The following is a 19,896-nucleotide window of genomic DNA, read 5'->3' as shown; positions in this document are numbered from 1 at the left end:
CAATCCCAGCATCTCAGTCTCTCCACATAACTGAAGTCCCTCATCCCTATTACCATTCTAGTAAATTTCCTCTTCATCCTCTCTAAGACCGTAACATTCTTTTTAAAGACAGGTGGCCCAGAGTTGAACATGATACTCCAGCTGAGGCCTAAATAGCATTTTATGAACTTATAGAATAATTTCTTTGATTTTTTATTCTATGCATCCATTTGCTTTAAAAGGCTTCTCAACTTTTCCTGCCACCTTCAAACATTGGTGTACGTACACTTCCAGCTCTCTATCCCTGCACCACCATTAAGATTGTATCATTTAGTTTATATTGCCTCTCCTCACGCCACATTAGATTCCCAATTTGGTGCCAATTAGCACCATTTTGTACTGTGGAGTCATAGAATGATTAAAGTTCAGAAGGAGGCCATTCAGCTCATCGTGTCCGTGCTGGCTCTCTACAAGTGCAACTCAAGCTAGTCCCACTCCCCTTTTTTCCATTTCCCTGCAAAAGTTCTCCTCAGATAATGATTCAATTCTCTTTTGAAAGCCTCGATTGAACCTGCCTCCACCACACACTCAGGCAGTGCACTCCAGATCCTAAACACTCGCTGCTTAAAGAGGTTTTTCCTCACATCACCATTGGTTCTTTTACTAACCACCTTAAATTAGCGACCTCTGGTTCTCGTTCCTTTCACCAATGAGAACAGTTTCTCCTTATCTACTTTGCCCAGACCCCTCATGATTTTGAAAACCTCTATCCAATTATCTGTTAATCTTCTCTTCAGGAGAACAACCGCAACTTGTCCACTCTATCCACGTAACTGAAGTCCCTGGAACCATTCTAGAAAATCTTTTTTGCACCCTCTCTAATGCCTTCACATCCTTCCTAAAGTGTGGTGCACATAACTGAGTCAGCTATGTACTATTTGGGACAAAAGCAGAAAATGCTGGAAAAACTCAGCAGGTCTAGCAGTATCTGTGGGGAGAGAAACAGAGTTAACGTTTCGAGTCCGTATGACTCTTCTTCAGAGCTGTTGGTACTATTAGTACTCTTTGGAATTTGTCCATATTTATTTTACCTGGATTTCTCACAAATACCAGGAGGGATTTTCTACCTGGTCTGCAATCAAGCTCAAGCTCCAGCTCCATTGTCTAATCGAGATAAACCCTCTCCCCACATACCTCCCAACCTTTCCCCCCCACCCCCACTCACTTTCTCCCTTATGCTTATTAGTTGTAACTGTTCAGCAAGCAAGGGCTGGGGCTCAGGGAACATCAAGTCTCCCTGCTCATGAAAAAGGAACATTAAAGAGAGCCTATTTCTGGACAGCAAATCATGCTGGTAAATGAGTTACAAATGCTCTAACATAATGATGTTGCTATATTAGACATGGGTTATTCATACAGGAAATAAAACATACAACCAACTGCCGACACACACCATTTTTATTGCCTGCAGCAGTTAAGTGGTTTACAAGCTTCAATGTCATGATTTCTGTCTGAAAACACATCTCACCAAAACATTTGACTGTGAGAAGTACAGCAAACTCCTTTTTATTTCACATACCATACAACTGGCTGATTTGTGAGAAGCCATGCAGTGTGTTTCACATCACTGTCTGGACAAAGACTCAGAATGGCTATGGGAAACGTATTGAATAAGTCCAGCTATGACCATAGCCATGTCGTGATTGATCTCTGAAAAGTCATCACCTTCTGAATAAAAAAAAGTTGGTGTTACAATCAAGAATGAGCAATTATCCAATACAGCAACATATCGTCAGATGCAGCAACAAAGCTTAAAAAACTAAAACCCAGATCTGACAGAGGCTGAGGAATGAACACTCTAAACACATCTGCTATACCAGCAACTACTGTTCAGGAAGTTAGTATTATGTACAGTGGTTTACAAGCATCCCAGTATACTGATAAATCAGAATATGAAAAATGAATATTTTAAAAGGAAAGAATAAAAGACAGCATTAGAAATCAGTTATTATTAATTGAATCAATGCATTAGCAAACCCACAAAAATAGAGCTCCATGGTTGGAGCTGTGCACATCCGCACTGTAAACTGCATTTCCAATACTACAATTAACATCACATTAAGCACACAGGAATGGGAACACTCTTGAAACAGGTGAGCTTGCATTATGTGGTGTACTTATTTTAATTTCCTTCATCCACGGAGAATATTTCTGTGACAAACACGTTCTAGTTTTTCCACAGACCTCGGTCATCTCGAGTTGTATTTTCAACTGAGTCCAACTGGATTATAAATATTGGGCCCACTGAAGGACTCTTGCCTTCCTGCAATGGTCACCCATGTTAAATAGTCTTCAGTGGCCATTAAGGTCTACTAGCTGTAAGAAGGGTGATTACCCACTGACTGGGTGGGGGGTCATGTCTAACATGTAATTGCCAAATATTAGGACAAAATGCATATATATAAATTTAAGTTTATAAACATCACTTTCAGAAGAGAATAACTGAGTTTGAACTGGATTTCATGATGTGAAAATTGAGCGTCGCCCAAAGTTACTTTGAAACAATCAGTCGATCGTCAACGTGTACCATTCTGAACTGTTCCTCCAAACTGCAACTTTCTCAGTTTGTGGCGGTCCCAAGTCCTTCATTATTAATAATAAAAAAAGAACAAAACCTCTGAAGATTGCAATCACTTTTTGTGACTATAGGGTTGCTTCCTTTCCTCCAAAAGTTATTTTCTTACAAAATTAGATTTTTTTCCCTACGCAATAAAGTAGAACCATAAAAGGTTAGCATATGTACAGAAACTTACATTTCAAAATTATAAATAGTAGTAATTCTCTGATGTTATTGGGAAAGCTACAAAATGTTTTCTCTTTGTTTTTAAAATACATTACAAGCAGAGACTTTTTATTGTGCTGTTCTCCTTGGTAGGGGTTTTAAAAAGTATCTTTAACATCACTTTTGAAAAGATGCTTGAGATGCCTCACAGGCATTTTCAAGTTTTGTGCTGTTGCTGACTTGCCTGGAATAAGTTCCCACGAGGAGCATGTTCTGCCTAAACAATGCTAGCCAATGTTTCTTTAAAACATAGATTTTGATAGCAATTTAAATATGCAGTCTTCTTCATCCAGAATCCCTCCTCGTTCTTGTTCGCTGAGTGATTTACTATTAAAACCTGATAAAAATCCTTAAATTTTCCTTTTAAAGTGAAGAGGTAAATTTTGTTTGCGAGGTGGCAGGCTCTGGGTGGCTGGCAGGTGAGTGAGCCGTCCTTTGTGATACAAAGTCAGCAGGTAGGCTCTCCAACAAACACTTGAGCTGCTCCTCACCCAGCTTGATCTTGTCATCCAGCTCTCGCTGCTCCATCAGCAAAGCTGCCTTCATCTTCACAAAGTGCTGGTAGTCTTGAAATTGCTCCTCTGTCAAGTAGTTCTCCAGGATATCCAGAACCACGCGTGATCTGCGATCCAGATTGTCCTTCAGTTCCTTTGCGTCCTCATGCTGACTAGTCAGAAGTCTTCGCTTCTCATTCAATAGATTCTGAAACATCAAATGCGCAGCTTTAGTTTTAACTCCGAGATACTTAAAGTGAAAACTTTTCAGGAGAAGGAATTAGAAAGCAATTAGCTCCAAAAAGCCCATCCGCTTTTCTCCTTTTGTCCAATTTACTGCTCTCCCCCTCCCTTGCTGGGATACAGATCCTTGGCTCACTTACTTGGCCTTGAGTAGCTTATCAATGTGGCCACTGTTCTGGTGCTAGTGACTAGAAGCCAATCGCAATATTATGCTCAACCAATAGTCACATACTTCTATTAGGGTGTGATACCAAATAGTAAGTTTGGTTACCTTTCTCCTCCCTAACCTAGGGACTTTGAATCTAGCTCTATTATATATTACATTGTCCCAGCTGAGATAAGCTAACTCAGGAATCTAACTTGCGACTTTTCTGGTCTGTGTGTCTCAGTTACTCTTCCTCTCACCGTATTCTTTAATCCTTTCCTCTCACAAAAATTGCCCCTGATATTAACACCACTTTGACTCATTTTTGGGTTTGGAGAAGCAACATTCTCTTTTTGGTTCATTCATCCAAATGAAGATGAGTGCACTGGTTCCTTGTTTCTCAGAGATTTCATAGGTTTAAGTTACTATTTCATCCATATGCAGTTGTGTATCTAGGGTTGCTAATTCCAAGCTGGACTGACAGGTGATATTTCTCAATAAACAAGAAAACTGACTGGTCCACCATCTCATCTCACCTTTTTTGTCAGCTGCACTGAAGCATCAGTATCAGAAGCTGTAGACTCCAGCTACAATTATCATGCTGGAGGTGACTGAAATGGTTTGCTTTGAGTTAACAAATACCGTATGTTCATGGGAGTAGTTTTGACATTTGCACATCATGATGTCTTTAATTGAAAAACAAGATAATTGTTGAATTTATTAACGTGCTGCACTGGGAGTTACTGAACATCAATGCCCAGGAAAGACCTGGGTTCATTTCCTAAGCTGTGCTGGTCATTGGGATGTGTGTGTGGGGTGGGGGTGTGGGGGGTGGTGGCAGTTGTGGGTGGGGAGGGGGTGGTGGTTGGGAGTGTCCTACAAACAGGCTCACCAAGGGAAGCGGGAGGAAATAAAGCTAGTCCAGGGTCTGACAGCACGCCAAATTCTAGTGAATGATGCAGAAACAGGCTGAGAACAGGATTATATTTGGTATTGTTACATTTCCCCCCTCCATGGTTCAAAGTATGCTTTCACTTATGATTTAGGCTCAGTTATGACGAAAGGTTACATCAGTAATATAGGACTATCATATTAGTGCCTTTGAAATGGTACCCCACAATGAGTTGTGGTACCTTGTAGTCTACATGATCCAGTGTTGCATTACATACTGCATTTATCACCAGCTCATGAGGGAGACATACCTTCCCCTTTATTAATGACTACCACAATCATTTTAACAACTACCCTGAGACAGAAATATCCATCATTTTAGTGCTTTTACACTTTACAGTTTCTAAATGATAGGAACCAAAATCCTCCCTCTGTTGATTGTATATGGTAATAATCTTAATCAATCCAAAAGCCAACACAAATTAAAAACAACAGATTACATACACGCTCCTCAGCACTTGCAGTTTCATCGAGAGTCTTCAAGACATTTTCCACTCGAGCCAAACGACCAGAGAGGGAAAGCAGCAAGTTTACGACCTTATCCAAATCCCCAATGAACATCTTGTACTTTTCAAACTCGTTGGACTTGCACAGGCCTTTAATCATGTCCTCTACTTCCTCACCCAGAGCACTGTTCAGTTTAATGTCAGTTACTAGGCTGTTCTTGGCTTCACGCAAGGTCTGAAGTTTGCATGTTATGCTTTCAATTAGCTCAGACTACAAAGAAAAAAAGAGAACAGAATTAAATTAGTGAAAAATATCTCAGAAGCCACAATCGATACTTGGAAGCCTTTTGTTAAAAACGTTCAAAAATGTAACTAATTCCAACCATTTTACTCATTCACCACACATTTTGGTTTAATGTTCACCACTCCACACAGTATATGACTACTTTAAGTTACAGTGCTATCACTGAAGACTTCAGGAAGAGTGCTGCAAAGCAAATGATGGGGTGGCATTACTTGCAGAGGTACAGGGAACACTGAGGAAATGCTTTCCTTCCATTTCTCTGGCAGCAAACAATCGTCCACCATTTGTTTTGGCCAAGAAAAGGCTTTACTGCAGAGCCTGTCTTGACAGGCCAGTGAACTGGTCATCCCTGACTTCAACACACTTTCCTCAGCTTTCAGAAAAATCAGACACGCAGAAACCAAGAAGCAATTCACGCCTTTCAAACAGTTGTTGGTCTGTTGCTGCTGGTTCTATGGAAAAGCCCCTGCAATGTAGAGTGGGTCACATTACACAGCACTGGCATCTCCAGTATGAGTCACTTCTACTTGACTTACGTCCGTAATGTAAAGGGGGTGGGGGATGAACAGATGATAACAGATTACTTTCTGTGGCTGCACTGAAAATCGTACCAAAAGATTTGTAACAGTGAATGATGTTGAAAGGATGCGACAATTTGGCAGTGGTCTGTGGAAAGCCCAGGACACAGGTTCTTCAGCCACTGCAAACTAATATCGACACACATTCGTCATATAATATTAATATACAGCAAATTGATGAAGGTGGTCGAAATTCAACTGAATAAAAATTATTATTTTTTTAAAACAAGAAACTGTCCTGCACTGTAAAGGGACAGAAAGACACTTCAAAAGGGGGAATATAATAGCTGCAACGCAACTGACGTATTCACTATTCTGCAAATTAGAAACACTAGTATTTGGCTATCCTTCTTGGGGGTTCTGACATTCTTCATGTTACAGCCTACATATGGAGTCATACAGACTATCCGCTTGCAGGGAATGAGGCTGTGAGGCTCGATATTCTTCCCGGCAGGGATCACAGAGGCACTGAGGCTAACTGTAGGTTCCTACCCGCCATGGTGCTGGAGATCAGCTAACCGAGGACAAATCAGGAATCAAACTGGTCCCTGTAGTTTAATTTTATATTGGATTAGCACTTTTAGTAACCGAGGGATTAGGAGAAGTGAACCAGCCAGGTTTTGCTTTCAGTGAAAAAGGTCTAAAAAGGCAGTACTTTTTTCTCGTTGATGTCTGGTTCTTCTTCCTCCTCATCTTCAGCAGAATTTCTCTGCATGTCCTTTACTTTATTCATCAGCTCAGCTTTGACGGCAGACGTGCTATAATAAGTGGGACAATTAGCCGAAGCTGCTCCCGTCTCTTTTTCTTCTTTCCTAAGTACAAAGGAGGAAACTCAAAGATTTAAGTCGCTGTTTATAAACATGTAAGATTTCCAAATAATAAAAAAAGGTAGTAGCTTTAAACAGGAAGGGTTAGAGGCATTCTACTTCACAAAATAAATTATGAGTTACCTGGATATCTCCATTACTGAAAAACTTTTGATTTTTTTTTAAAAATAGCTCTTCCCCTCCACCCCAAACACTGGTAAAGCTCTAAGCTTGTGTCAAGGTATGGGTTCGCTATCGCCTTGCCCAAGCACTTGCAGCCAACACTGGCTCGATGAGCCAAATGGCCTCCTTCTGTTTGATTTTATGATTAGATGAAGTTACCATCCTTTCGGAGTCTGAATGTAGAAGACAGCAATCATCGGTTGGTTACATGACCTTGGGGATTTTCATGTCTCGGCCCGATATCGACCTCATTCAATGCCCGGATATAAGTATTTTCCAGCAGGTCATCAAGAGCAGGAATTTTACCTCCTCTCTAACTCAGGGACTTCAAGACCAATTAAAACAGCTACAGCTAAGATCAGTGAACACAACACAAACTGGCAATAATCCTAGCATCAGTCTATTCTTTAAGGCTCAGAAACATGCTGGGCTTTCTGACTTTATATTTAATGATTGACATTTTTATACTTATATTTATGGATAACAGGAGTGATGACGTTGATGGTTTTGTAAAGTTTGTGATGCAAGAAATAATGGATAAAAATCAGATTTTAATTGTACATACATATTACTATTAGGAAATAAGCCAGTAGGACTTTGCTTTAGTGGGAAGGTTTTGAAAAGCTCGTACTCTCCCTTCTTGAGCCACTGACTTTCCACATCACCCACTGGTATTCACTTGTTTTGCAACATTATAGACAACCGAATGGGTTATTTTTTGCCGTATGACCGATTCCCAGTCCAGATTCTCCACTTCCATTTTCCTGAAGTCTCAGCAGATCATAGACAGCGAGGCTAAAACAAACTAAATACTAACTAACAGCTAGGTGGAAATGCAACGAAGCACAAATTAAGTAAGAAGTAATTCTTAAAATTAGTATAATTTGTGCTCCCTTTCTTACAGATGCCGAGTAACTCTAAACTGTGGCACTGTACATTGCAGCCACTTCTCTCGAAGAACACACTTGCCCCCAATGTCTACGTTTGTTAAATGACCTGACAATAAAACAAAGCCAGCATTCTCATCTGCAACATGAACTCGAACTGAAGCACAGGAGGGAATGATCAAACCTCACAATAATCTAGTCTCCAAGAAACACGAGAGACATTTAAGCGCTGGCAGCAGTGTAGAGAAGAGCCATGAGATTAATCCTCGGTTGGGAGTCCAGCTTGGGCTTATTATCCTGGTAAAGATGCACCCAAGAGATGACCTTATGGAGGGAGATTAGATTATGAAAGGGACAGAAGACCTTCGCCTGAAATATTACTTTAAGTTAAACTCCAGGAGCAGAGGAAAGAGTCACAGATTCCAACAAGAGATGGTACTTTTACAATAGATATCGGGAAATTCTTCTTCTCACACAGTGATCACTGTGTGGATAGTAGTAGTGGAGGCAAAAACCTTAGAATTGTTTAAGAAACAATTGGCTGATATAATGCAGGATGTTAAGATATCTTCAGGTAATGATTCAAGATAGCCTCCCACATCCGTGATTATCTTGTGAACCCACCATTCACTTCAATAATGCAGGGCAATGGTACCTAGCAATGTTTAATCGGCACATGCAAACTTTGCATTTTTCATGAAATAATAAATCGGCCTCATCAGCCATCTTCAGACTCAATCATCCTCACTAGCGAAGGATAGTCAATAATTATAATAATAGTCTATACTCATAAAAACGCAAACATATACATATATGCACATATTGTATGTACTAGGTATGTGGGGTAGTCTTTCCCCCATGATGAAACCTATTGTACTACCTGTTGTATGTATATATATTTTTAAACAAATGTACTTCTCTAAGAAAAGTGCAATATCCATTTTCCCCTTAGCAAGTAATATCAGCTACTTAATATCAAGAACATTGCACCAGTAAAATACAGGACATTCACACAGTTCTCATTAATAATAGCTATCTCTCTGCTCATTCCCTAGGTTTTGAGATGGACAGAGTCTGCACTAATACTCTTTGCTGGCACCAGTGGGAGAGGGCAAAAGTACAATATATACTTTGTACAAACAGCATCAACACAATCATAGTGCTAACATTATATAATGGCTGTCCTACTGTAAAGAGAATACATTTTTTCCAATATTACTGTGGGATACTGTGAAGCAGGCTTGTGGGGGCTGTGTGTATGTTGAGTGTGTGTGACTAATTTAATTAAACTGAAAACAGTCAGACTACAAGGTTTAAATCAAAAGGGTTAGGTGTAGAAGCAGGCATTTTGAAATGGAGAAGGATGACCTAACACGAGATCCCAGTAGATACAGTTTGAATGAGAATTTGCATTAGCTGTTGAATTTCAAAGAGGCAAAACAGGAAGTTTTACAACTGGCAAAGATCGTAAATCAATAAGGCAAAATTATTAAGTTATTTTTCCCGAAGGCGCTGGTTATATTGACAACATGAAAGATTTTTATATTCTGGGAAAGGTATCTTCCACAGAAAGTTTAGAACAATGGGTTTAGAGATAAACGGGGAGAAAGTATATATAAGGGAAGGTCGAAAGCTGTATGAGATGAGTGGCCATGTGAGATCTTGAAAGTGATGGGCTGTGCAAAGACAGACCTGTGAAAAGCAGCTTCTAGCCACCCCAGAGATGTGCTTGTTTGTCCCAGAAAGCAAGGTTTTGTTCTGTTTGGATGGGCTCCACTTGAATCATGCTGGGACCAGTGTCCTGGCAAATCGCATAACTAGGGTTGTAGATAGGGCTTTAAACTAAATAGTGGGGGGGAGGGTTCAGTTACATGGAGATCTAAAAAAATCAAAGTTTAAGGAGAGGGTAAGAGTGCAGGTTAGTGACGAGGTTGATTGTTACCAAAAAGTGAAAGGAAGGGATAGGGTGTGTGAACACCATATTGCACCAAAGAATCATATAAGAATAGGGAAAATTGACATTAGGGCAAGCTTAAAGGCTTTGTATCTGAATACGCGTAGCATTCGGAATAAAATAATGAGTTAACAGCGCAAATAGAGATAAATAGGTATGATTTGGTGGCGATTACTGAGACATGGTTACAGGGAGAACAGGTTTGGGAGTTCAACATCCAAGGGTACTCAGTGTTTTGGAAGAATAGGCAGGAAGGAAAAGGAGCTGGTGTAGCTTTGTTAGTAAGGGAAGAGATCAGTGCTATAGTGAGGAATGGTATAGGCACTGGAGAGCAAGACGTAGGGTCAGTCTGGGTAGAAATAAGAAATAGCAAGGGAAAGAAGTCCCTGCTGGGAGTAATCTACATCCCCAAGCAGTAGTTCAGCAATAGGGCACAGTATAAACTAGGAAATACTGGGAGCATGTGAGAAAGGCATGGCAATAATCATGGGTGATTTTAATATGCATATAGACTGGAATAATCAAATTGACAAGGGTAGCCTCGAGGGAGAGTTCATAGAGTGTATTAGAGATTGTTTCTTGGAGCAGTGGAACCAACCAGGGAGCAGGCTATTCTGGATTTGGTTTTATGCAATGAGATGGGATTTATTAATGATCTCATAGTAAAGGGTCCTCCAGGAAAGAGTGATCATAGCATGCTAGAATTTCAAGTTCAGTTTGAGAGTGAGGAACCTGAGTCCCACACTAGTGTTCTGGAGTTAAACAAAGGTAACTACATAGGCATGAGGGCAGATTTGGTCCTAGTGGACTGGGCAGGAAGACTACAAGGTAGGAGAGTTGATGAACAGTGGCAAATATTTAAGGAGATATTCAATTCCTCCCAAGTAAAATATATTTCAAAGAGAAAGAAAGATGGTAAGTGAGGAAAAAAAGCATCTATGGCTAAGCAAGGAAGTTAAAGATAACATAAAGGCAAAAACTAAAGCATACCAAATTGCAAAGGTCAGTGGCAGGCTGGAAGATTGGGAAATTTTTAAAGATCAACAAAGGGTTGCTAAAACAAAATAATAAAAAGAGCAAAGGTAAATTATGAATTAAAACTAGCACAAAATGTAAAAACTGATAGTAAAAGCTTCTATAAGTATATAAAAGGAAAGAGAGTAGTTAAAGTGAATTTTGGTCCCTTGGAGGATGAGACTGGGGAGCTAATAGTGGGGAATGCAGAAATGGCAGTGATGTTTAATCAATATATTGCCTCAGTTTTCACAGTGGAGGACACTAGTACCACCCCAATAGTAACAGGTAGTGCAGAGGGTATAGAGAAGGGGGAACTTAGAACAATCACCATCACTAGAGAAAAAGTACTGAGTAAACTATTGGGATTAAAGGATGACAAGTCCCCAGGGCCTGATGGCCTACATCCCAGGGTCTTAAAGGAAGTAGCAGTGGAGATAGTGGATGCATTGGCTATAATATTCCAAAATTCCCTGGAATCTGGAAACGTTCCAGTGGATTGGAAAAACGTTAATATAATGCCCAAAAAAAAAGGGTGGGGGGGGGAAGAGAGAGAGAGAGAGGCAGAAAGTAGGAAACTATAGACCAGTTAGTTTAACGTCTGTCGTTGGGAAATTGTTGGGATCCATTATTAAGGAAGTAGTAATGGGGCATTTGGAAAGTCAAAATGCAATCCATCAGAGTCAGCATGGTTTTATGAAGAGTAAATCATGTTTGACTATTTTGCTAGAGTTCTTTGAAGATGTGACAAGCAAAGTGGATAATGGGGATCCTGTAGATGTAGTATATCAGAACTTCCAGAAGGCCGCACAAAAGATTAATACACAAGATAAGATCACACGGAGTTAGGGGTAATATATTAGCTTGGATACAGGATTGGCTAACTAACAGAAAGCAGAGAGGTGGGATAAATGGGTCTTTTTCTGGATGGCAAGCTGTAGCTAGTGGGGTGCCACAGGGTTCGGTCCTTGGGCCCCAACTATTTACAATCTTGGATTCAGGGATAGAAGGTACTATAGGTAAATTTGCAGATGACACCAAAATAGGTGGGAAAGTAAGTTGCAATGAAGAAATAAGAAATTTACAAATAGATATGGACAGGTTAGGTGAGTGGGCCAAAATTTGGCAGATAGAGTTTAACGTGGATAAGTGTGAGGTTATCCATTTTGGTCGGAAGAATGAAAAAGCGACTTATTATTCAAATGGAGAGAAACTTCAGAATGCTTCAGTGCAGAGGGATCTGGGTGTCCTCGTGCATGAATCGCTGAAAGCTAGTATGCAGGTACAGCAGGTAATAAGGGAGGCAAATGGAATTTTGGCATTTATAGCTAAAGGAATAGAGTATAAAAATAGGGAAGTGTTGTTGCAACTGTGAGTCCTCACCTGGAGTACTGTGCACAGTTTTGGTCCCCTTACTTGAGGAAGGATGTAGTTGCACTGGAGGTGGTTCAGAGGAGGTTCACTAGATTGATTCCAGAGATGCGGGTTTGTCTTATGAGGAGAGATTGAGTAGTTTAGGCCTATACTCGCCAGAGTTTAGAAGGATGAGAGGAGATCTAATTGAGGTATAAAAGATTCTAAAGGGGATAGACAAAGTAGACGTGGAGCGGATGTTTTCCCCTGTGGGACATTCTAGAATGAAAGGCCATAGTTTTAGGCTAAGGGGGGGTAGATTTAAATCAGAGATGAGGAGGAATTACTTTTCTCAAAGGGTCGTGAATCTGTGGAATTCACTACCTCAGAGTGCAGTGGATGCCGGGACGCTGAATAAATTTAAGGAGGAGATAGACAGATTTTTAATTAGTAACGGGTTGAAAGGTTATGGGGACAGGGTGGGAAATTGGAGTGGAGGCTGAAATGAGATCAGCCATGATCGTATTGAACGGCGGGGCAAGCTCGAGGGGCTGAATTGCCTACTCCTGCTCCTAGTTCTTATGTTACAAGCCTTGGATTCGCATTGTCGAGTGAGAGGGAGAGGGAAGCCCTGTGAAATACCTCCCTTATAGCAACAGTGGGCACCTTGCAGTAATTTTACTGGATGTTTTAACGATTAAAAATCTATTTGGATTGTTGCCTGGAAAATGGTGTTTATTTGGGAGTCTTGCTAAGTAGAAATCTTTTGGGAAATGTTGTAAAACTAAATTTAACTGTGTAACTGTAACCTTGTGTGTTTAAGTTTTCTTTTCTTTTGTTAATAATGTTTCAATTTGATATTTAGAAGCTTCAAAAGTGATAATGGAATCTTTACTTCTGACTTCAGTGTACATGCCTTCTCGTAATAAAAATACAAATTACAAATCGTTGTGATAGCTTAGCCAAGTTTTCCATTGGGGATTTGGCACTTACCACCTGCCATATCATAATGCCACTAATATAAGAACCACCCTTTACAGAGCTTTAGGACTTACTTAACTTCTTCAGAAACAGGTTTGTTGACCACCTTTTGTAACCTCGGCCTTCTGTGTTGTGCCTCCTGCCTTACTGTGCTGCTTCTGGGGAAAATACCTTCCATTAGGTCCATGGTCGTCTTCATATTTGAATCTGGATCTAAAATCTCTGCCAGAGACTTATCTTTGCCAACGATTTCCTTGGCAAGTTCTTCTGACTTGAGGTCCTCAGGAGACTTCTTATTTACTTCCAGTGGCACCGAGGAATGTTTGCAGTCTAGGTTTTCTTGGCTTGTGGCTATCTTTTGGGTTTTAACACATGATGCATCCCAGCTCTGGTTTCTGCGCTGTGCAATTTGGGTAGTGAGGGTTTGCTCTGGGGCTGTAGGAAGGTTCATTGTTGCACTTTCTGGCCCACAGTTCACTGCAGAAACGTTGCAGCTGCAGGGTGGGTTTATTTGGCCATTTTTCTCCTTGCTGGTCACCGCAGATACATTGTCCTTTGCAGCATCATTGTCTGGAAACCTTTAAGAGCAGAAAAGTGCTGTTAAACAACAGAGCAGCCCACATTCAAACTTGATTATCACAACAGCTGGTAAACATTATTTTGATGAAAAAAAAGCAAACCAGATTGGAGACTAAAGATGAATGTGATCTCTGGTAAGTTTGTCAATAGTAACTGATAAACAAAAATTTGTCATGAACAGCTGATTACCGCCACAAATTACTTACAGGCATATTGAACTTTACAAGGGAGATGTGTGTGTTTTTAAAGAAATACAAGCAAGGACACTGAGCAAAAGATGGCTGATTGTGTAAAGTGACCACTTTCTGGAAAATTCCTATGTGGATTATACTGACAGACCTGTCCTGAGAGAACATGGAATGTCACGCCTGAAAAGCTGTCATGGCCTTCTTCAAGCAGAGATACTTGAAAGAAGATAGGAAAGATGCAAAAGACTGAAATTTAATCTCCTGTGGTTGCTGTGACAAAAGACTGATTTGCATGTCTCAGCAGTCACCCAAAAAGCCATCTCCTGTTGATTTATATCTCAACGTGTAAATAATTCTGATATGAATGCAAAAATTCCTCTCCTGGAATTCACAGGGGAAAAAATGGATTAAAAAGCTAGCTGCAGAGTAGTGCAGCGTGGTGTGTGCTGTGAGAGTGACAGCACAAGACCATCAATTAGTCATCCCTGCAGTTGCAGGCGAAAGCTCTCTCTCTCTGTTGCTGGTGGTGAGGCTCATCAGAAACCACAATCAAAAAGGAAATAGGACAGCTTCTTCAGCTACCCTTCAGAACTAAGTATCTCCAAGCCAACTACAAAACTGCCAAAGTCAGCTCTACCAGAATCACCCAACTTGATGGTCACAATGGTTCCACCACCCACACCTCACAGGCAAGCCAAAGACTGATTCGTATTTTTAAAAAACTTTTATTTGGACTCTTAGCTTCTCATTTCTGATGTGTGTGTACGTGTGTTGCATTTTATTGTTTTTCTCAGGTTTTAGTAACTAATAAACTTACTCTTCCTTTGACTTAAGAAAGCCTAGTTAAATTGGTTCCTTCTAGAGACATAAATACACTTGGACTGGGAAAAGGTATCCATTGGGGCGGGGTGGGGGGGGCGGGGGTGGGGGGTGGAGTAAAAGGATCCCTTTTAAATCAACATTGTTGTGACCAACCGAGGGGGTTGAATAAAGAAGGTGAGCCAGCTCACTCCTCCTCACAAAATTGGGATCCTGTTTGGGAAGTTGACAAATTGGGGGACCTCACCCGATGGCTGGTCATAACAAATTAAATGGCTACAATATCTGTATTTACTATGTTTCATGTTTTCATTCTCATTTTAGAGGTCAGTCTAGCTTTTGTTTGTCATTTCTCAAAGACCTGACATTTTATAGGTGCTGTATTAAAAACTATTCCATTCAATTTAATAGTGTAACTGAATGATGTGCACTGAAACTATTAACAATATATTTAGAAATTAAAATAGAAAATCAATTAAATACAGCATCTATCTTTCATTGTATCACATCTCAGAAATACTTCAAACCATTTCACGTAAAATTATCTACTTCAGAATACATCAATTACAATGAATACATTGTTGTCAAGCTCAGGGTCTGTCGGACTGATTGCGAGTATTCTAATACCTTGCGTTTTTATTTAAATTATTTTTGCCTTACTTCCTTTAAGACACTTCCGGTTTACAAATCTGCACCCAGCAAAATCGGAGGACTGAGTGTCAAACACGGGGCAGAATTTTTCCCTTGGCGGGCGGGTGGGCGGGCCTCACCGGCTTGGCGGCGGGTGGGCAGCCGATCCCTGCCGCCGAAACGGGTCCTGCCACCATTTTAAGTGGGCGGGCCAATTAAGGCCCACCCGGAGGGCTGCCCGACGGGAAGCGCTATGCACTTCCTGTGCGGGGTGAGGGGGGTTCCCCCAACTGTCAGAGTGCGCTCTTTCACGCGAAAGAGCACACATCTCCCTGAGAATAAGTGCTGTCTCAGGGAGATCACTGACAGTGTTAAAAATATCAAAAATAGAATAATAAAAAAATTATTAACATGTCCCCCCCCCCCCCTCATGTGACATTGTCACACGAGATGGGACATGTTAATAAATATGACTAAAACTTTATTAAACTTTTTAAAACAGACATGAAACCTCATCCCGCCAGTGGATGAGGTTTCATGTTTTTTCAGAAGCCCGCTGGGGCTCCTGGCCTGCCCGCCAGCCTTAAGGTTGGACGGGCAGGGCCTTTAATTGCCTTAATGATCCTTCCAATGGCCTCAATTGACCATTGACAGGTCGGCAGGCAGACAGCTGATCGCGCTGTCTGCCCACCTTCCTGAACATTTAAATGGGGCGGGGTGACGTCGGGGGTTCCTCCCGATGTCATCCTGCATCATTTTCGCGTCGGCGAGCGGGCCCCACCTCCAACTCGGGCCTGAACTTTTCTGTCGGCATGTCACGATGTAATTAACCAGCAGGGAGACAGCGAGAGAAGGGATTATTTTCCTCCCTATCCAGAGGTTTATTAATTTAGGACTTGACTTGCTTAAATCTTGGATATTACTGCTACTTGGAGTGGTCCTTGCTGTGAAAATTCACCTCATGAGCCACCATTACTGGCTACTGAGATTTTTGTTTGAAAACTGATCTTATTAAAAAAACTACAAAAAAAAAAATCAGTGCAGCCACTGTAATCAATGTAATTACATCCCGGCCATTACATAACTGAGTATTCAAACCTGGCCAGGAGTAATATGTAATGATAAGAGACAAGAGATTTTATGATACTTCCTCCTTAACTGAAGTTATATTGAACAAAAACATTTTCTTGCTCCTGAATGTTACTTGTGATTTAAGGAAGAAACATTCTTGTTGTAATAACATAAAAGCAAAAACATTCTTGTTGTGTTTGTTTACATGTAATGTAAATTGCACCATTCTGAGCTGCAGCTAAATATAAAACTTCGACACAACACTCAATACACTAGTTTGTAATGTGTGCTGTAGCACAAAGGCTATTTCGCCTGAAGATTTGCTGGTTTGTATTTCTAATGCCAGCTGACTGAAGCATGTGTGTGCTATTCTCAACAACTGGACCAACTATCACCAGATTATCATTTACAATAATGGAGAGGCACCATAACTCATTAAATGAAAAACTTCATAGAAAAAATTCCCCATACTATTATAATTCAACACAACATGCTTTGTATGGAAGTTGACAGAATAAACAGCATTTAGCAAAATATGTGAAAAGAGATTTTAATACTGTATTTGTAAGAGTTTTTTTAATATGGACATCTTCTTACCATTTCCTCCTTCTCTCAATAACTTAATCTGTACTTTATTGAAATTTTATGCCTGGCAAGTACAAAATATATAAAAGGTGCAATTAAAGGAAATTAATTTTGTCTTTAATAGAAAAACTGCTCTGCTCTCACTTCTTCAAGGTGATATGTTCTACATTCTCATAACTTGCAAATTTAATTAATTGAGGGGGGGGGAGGGAGAAGATTCTCTTTCATGATTTTTACATGAATTTCTCCTCTTTTTATGGACCTTCTAGTGCCACTTGTCATAGAATTGCACAGAATTTACAGCAGAGAAACAGGTTAATCGGTCTAATTGGTCTATACTGTTGTTAATTCTCCACACGAGCCTCCTCACATTCTACTTCCTCTAATCCTACCAATGCCATTATGGAGAATGCACCTAGCAACCTGCTCCCAGTCCTTCCCCAATACTGCTCTCAATGACTGAAGGCAAATGTGAAAAAACAGGGGTTGTGGGAAATGGTGCTTCTGCTTTTCAATTCCTCCAGATGCCTGCCTATTGTGGCACAGCTGAAATCTCAAACTGAGTATGGAAAAGGGTTGTGTGAGGAAGCCTGTGTCCCATCATTCTGTAGAACCATGTGGAGCATTATGTCAAATGCTCCAATGGACTATACTAATCACACTAATTACTTACATTCAATTTTTCCCCTTATCAGGTGTTCTCTGGATGAATTTGCTGAGCCAAGCATTTAATAAAGAAGCCCTTCTTTCTATTTGAAAAAAATGATTGCAATTCCTACATTGACCACCAAGTGGTGCTGAATCTCCACTCTTTGGAGGTGTGGGTGTTTTTGAGCTGCAACAATGTCATTCATTCCATTCAGAATACGTGAGCTTTCTTTAGGACTGTGGCACAGATTTGGAGCACCAATTATTGTAGGGAATACTTCCTTATTTGGGGTTTCAAACAGGATTCTATGTATACAGTTCCATCAAAAGATGTATGACCTAATGCCGAGTTCAGTTCATTTGGCTGAAAGAAGTGAAATTATTTCTGAGGCAGAAACATCTGTATATCTGATTCTGAACTCAAATTTTGTTACCGCCCAATTGTGGGTTCTCTTTTCTCACATCCCAATTTGTTCTCGTCTTTTCTTGAAGGTTCTGTCTCTTACTAGGGTATGACTTTTTAAAAAATTCATTCAAGGGATTTGGCTTTCCTGGTTAGGCCAGCATTTATTGCCCATGCCTAATTGCCCTTGAGAAGGTGGTGGTGAGCTGCCTTCTTGAACAGCTGCAGTCCATGTGGTGTAGATACACCCACAGTACTGTTAGGGAGGTCCAGGATTTTGGCCCAGCGACAGTGAAGGAACAGTGATATATTTCCAAATCAGGATGGTGAGTGGCTTGGAGGAGAACTTCTAGGTGGTGGTGTTCCCATGTACCTGTTGCCCTTATCCTTCTAGATGGTAGTGGTCATGGGTTTGGAAGGTGCTGTCTAAGGAGGCTTGGTGAATTCCTGCAGTGCATCTTGTAGATGGTACACACTGCTGCAACTGTTCGTTGGTGGTGGAGTGAGTGAATGTTTGTGGAAGGGGTGCCAATCAAGCCGGCTGCTTTGTCCTGGATGGTGTCAAGCTTCTTGAGTGTTGCTGGAACTGCACTCCTCCAGGCAAGTGTAGTGTGCTCCATCATACCTGTGCCTGGTGGACAGGCTTTGGGGAGTCAGGAGGTGAGTTACTTGCTGCATGATTCCTAGCCTCAGACCTGCTCTTGTAGCCACAATATTTATATGGCTGGTTCAGTTCAGTTTCTGGTCAATGGTAACCCCCAGGATGTTGATAGTGGGGGATTCAGCGATGGTAATGCCATTGAATGTCAATGGGAGATGGTTAGATTCTTTTTTGTTGGAGATGGTCATTGCCTGGCACTTGTACGGTACAAATGTTACTTGCCACTTTTCAGCCCAAGCCTGCACAATACCGCACTGAAGTATCTTTCCTTTATGGGTGAAAGTCTAGACAGCGAGTGACAGCAGGATAACAATGACGAAGCACCACAATCTGTCTAAAAGTCTGACTCTATTACTGAAAACTTAGATCTTTTCTACAGGGCAAAGTGGAGGGCAACAGAAAGAGGACTTGACCTAGGCTTAATTGTATGATGGATGTCAAAGAGTGGTTGCAGCTGAGTGAATGTGTGAGGATGGTGCAAAGCATATAAGTGTGACACACCATAACAGCAGATGATCTGGTACGAGTAGCTACAAGCAGCAGCAACATTTACTCTGTATAATCAGGTATAAATGTCTGATGCATACTCAGACTAACTGGGTATAAATGCTAAGATAAAAGCAAAAAATTGCGGATGCTGGAAATCCAAAACAAAAATAAAAACACCTGGAAAAACTCAGCAGGTCTGGCAGCATCTGCGGAGAGGAACACAGTTAACATTTCGAGTGCGTATGACTCTTCAACAGAACTAAGGGAAAATAGAAAAGAGGTGAAATATAAGCTGGTTTAAGGGGGGGTGGGACAAGTAGAGCTGGATAGAGGGTCAGTGATAGGTGGAGATAGCCAAAAGATGTCATAGACAAAAGGACAAAGAGGTGTTGAAGGTGATGATATTATCTAAGGAATGTGCTAATTAAGGGTAGAAAGCAGGACAAGCAAGGTACAGATAGCCCTAGTGGGGGTGGGGTGAAGGGAAGGGATCGAAATAGGCTAAAAGATAGAGATATTTAGCCTATTTCAATCCCTTCCCTTCACCCCACCCCACTAGGGCTATCTGTACCTTGCTTGTCCTGCTTTCTACCCTTAATTAGCACATTCCTTTAGATAATATCACCACCTTCAACACCTCTTTGTCCTTTTGTCTATGACATC

General features: G+C 40.8%; 1 protein-coding gene across 5 annotated transcripts in view; it reads right to left on the bottom strand.

The window, feature by feature from the left end:
* Window positions 1-1,419: 1,419 nt before the first annotated feature.
* The window catches only part of shroom3 (shroom family member 3), a 469,510-nt gene continuing 451,033 nt past the window's right edge, over window positions 1,420-19,896 (bottom strand). For all 5 annotated transcript variants that reach the window (XM_078544271.1, XM_078544303.1, XM_078544289.1 and 2 more), the window contains 4 exons: window positions 13,235-13,738; window positions 6,638-6,794; window positions 5,099-5,371; window positions 1,420-3,523 (listed from right to left, as the gene is read on the bottom strand). In XM_078544271.1, the coding sequence (XP_078400397.1) occupies window positions 3,185-3,523; window positions 5,099-5,371; window positions 6,638-6,794; window positions 13,235-13,738 (1,273 nt within the window). In that variant the 3' untranslated portion in view covers window positions 1,420-3,184. The remainder of the gene's footprint in view (window positions 3,524-5,098; window positions 5,372-6,637; window positions 6,795-13,234; window positions 13,739-19,896) is intronic.

This window comes from Cetorhinus maximus, chromosome 1, assembly GCF_964194155.1.
Source record: "Cetorhinus maximus chromosome 1, sCetMax3.hap1.1, whole genome shotgun sequence".
NCBI classification, from domain to species: Eukaryota; Metazoa; Chordata; class Chondrichthyes; order Lamniformes; family Cetorhinidae; genus Cetorhinus; species Cetorhinus maximus.
Note: the sequence above shows the minus strand (reverse complement) of the source record. Positions and strands in the feature narration are given on the sequence as shown.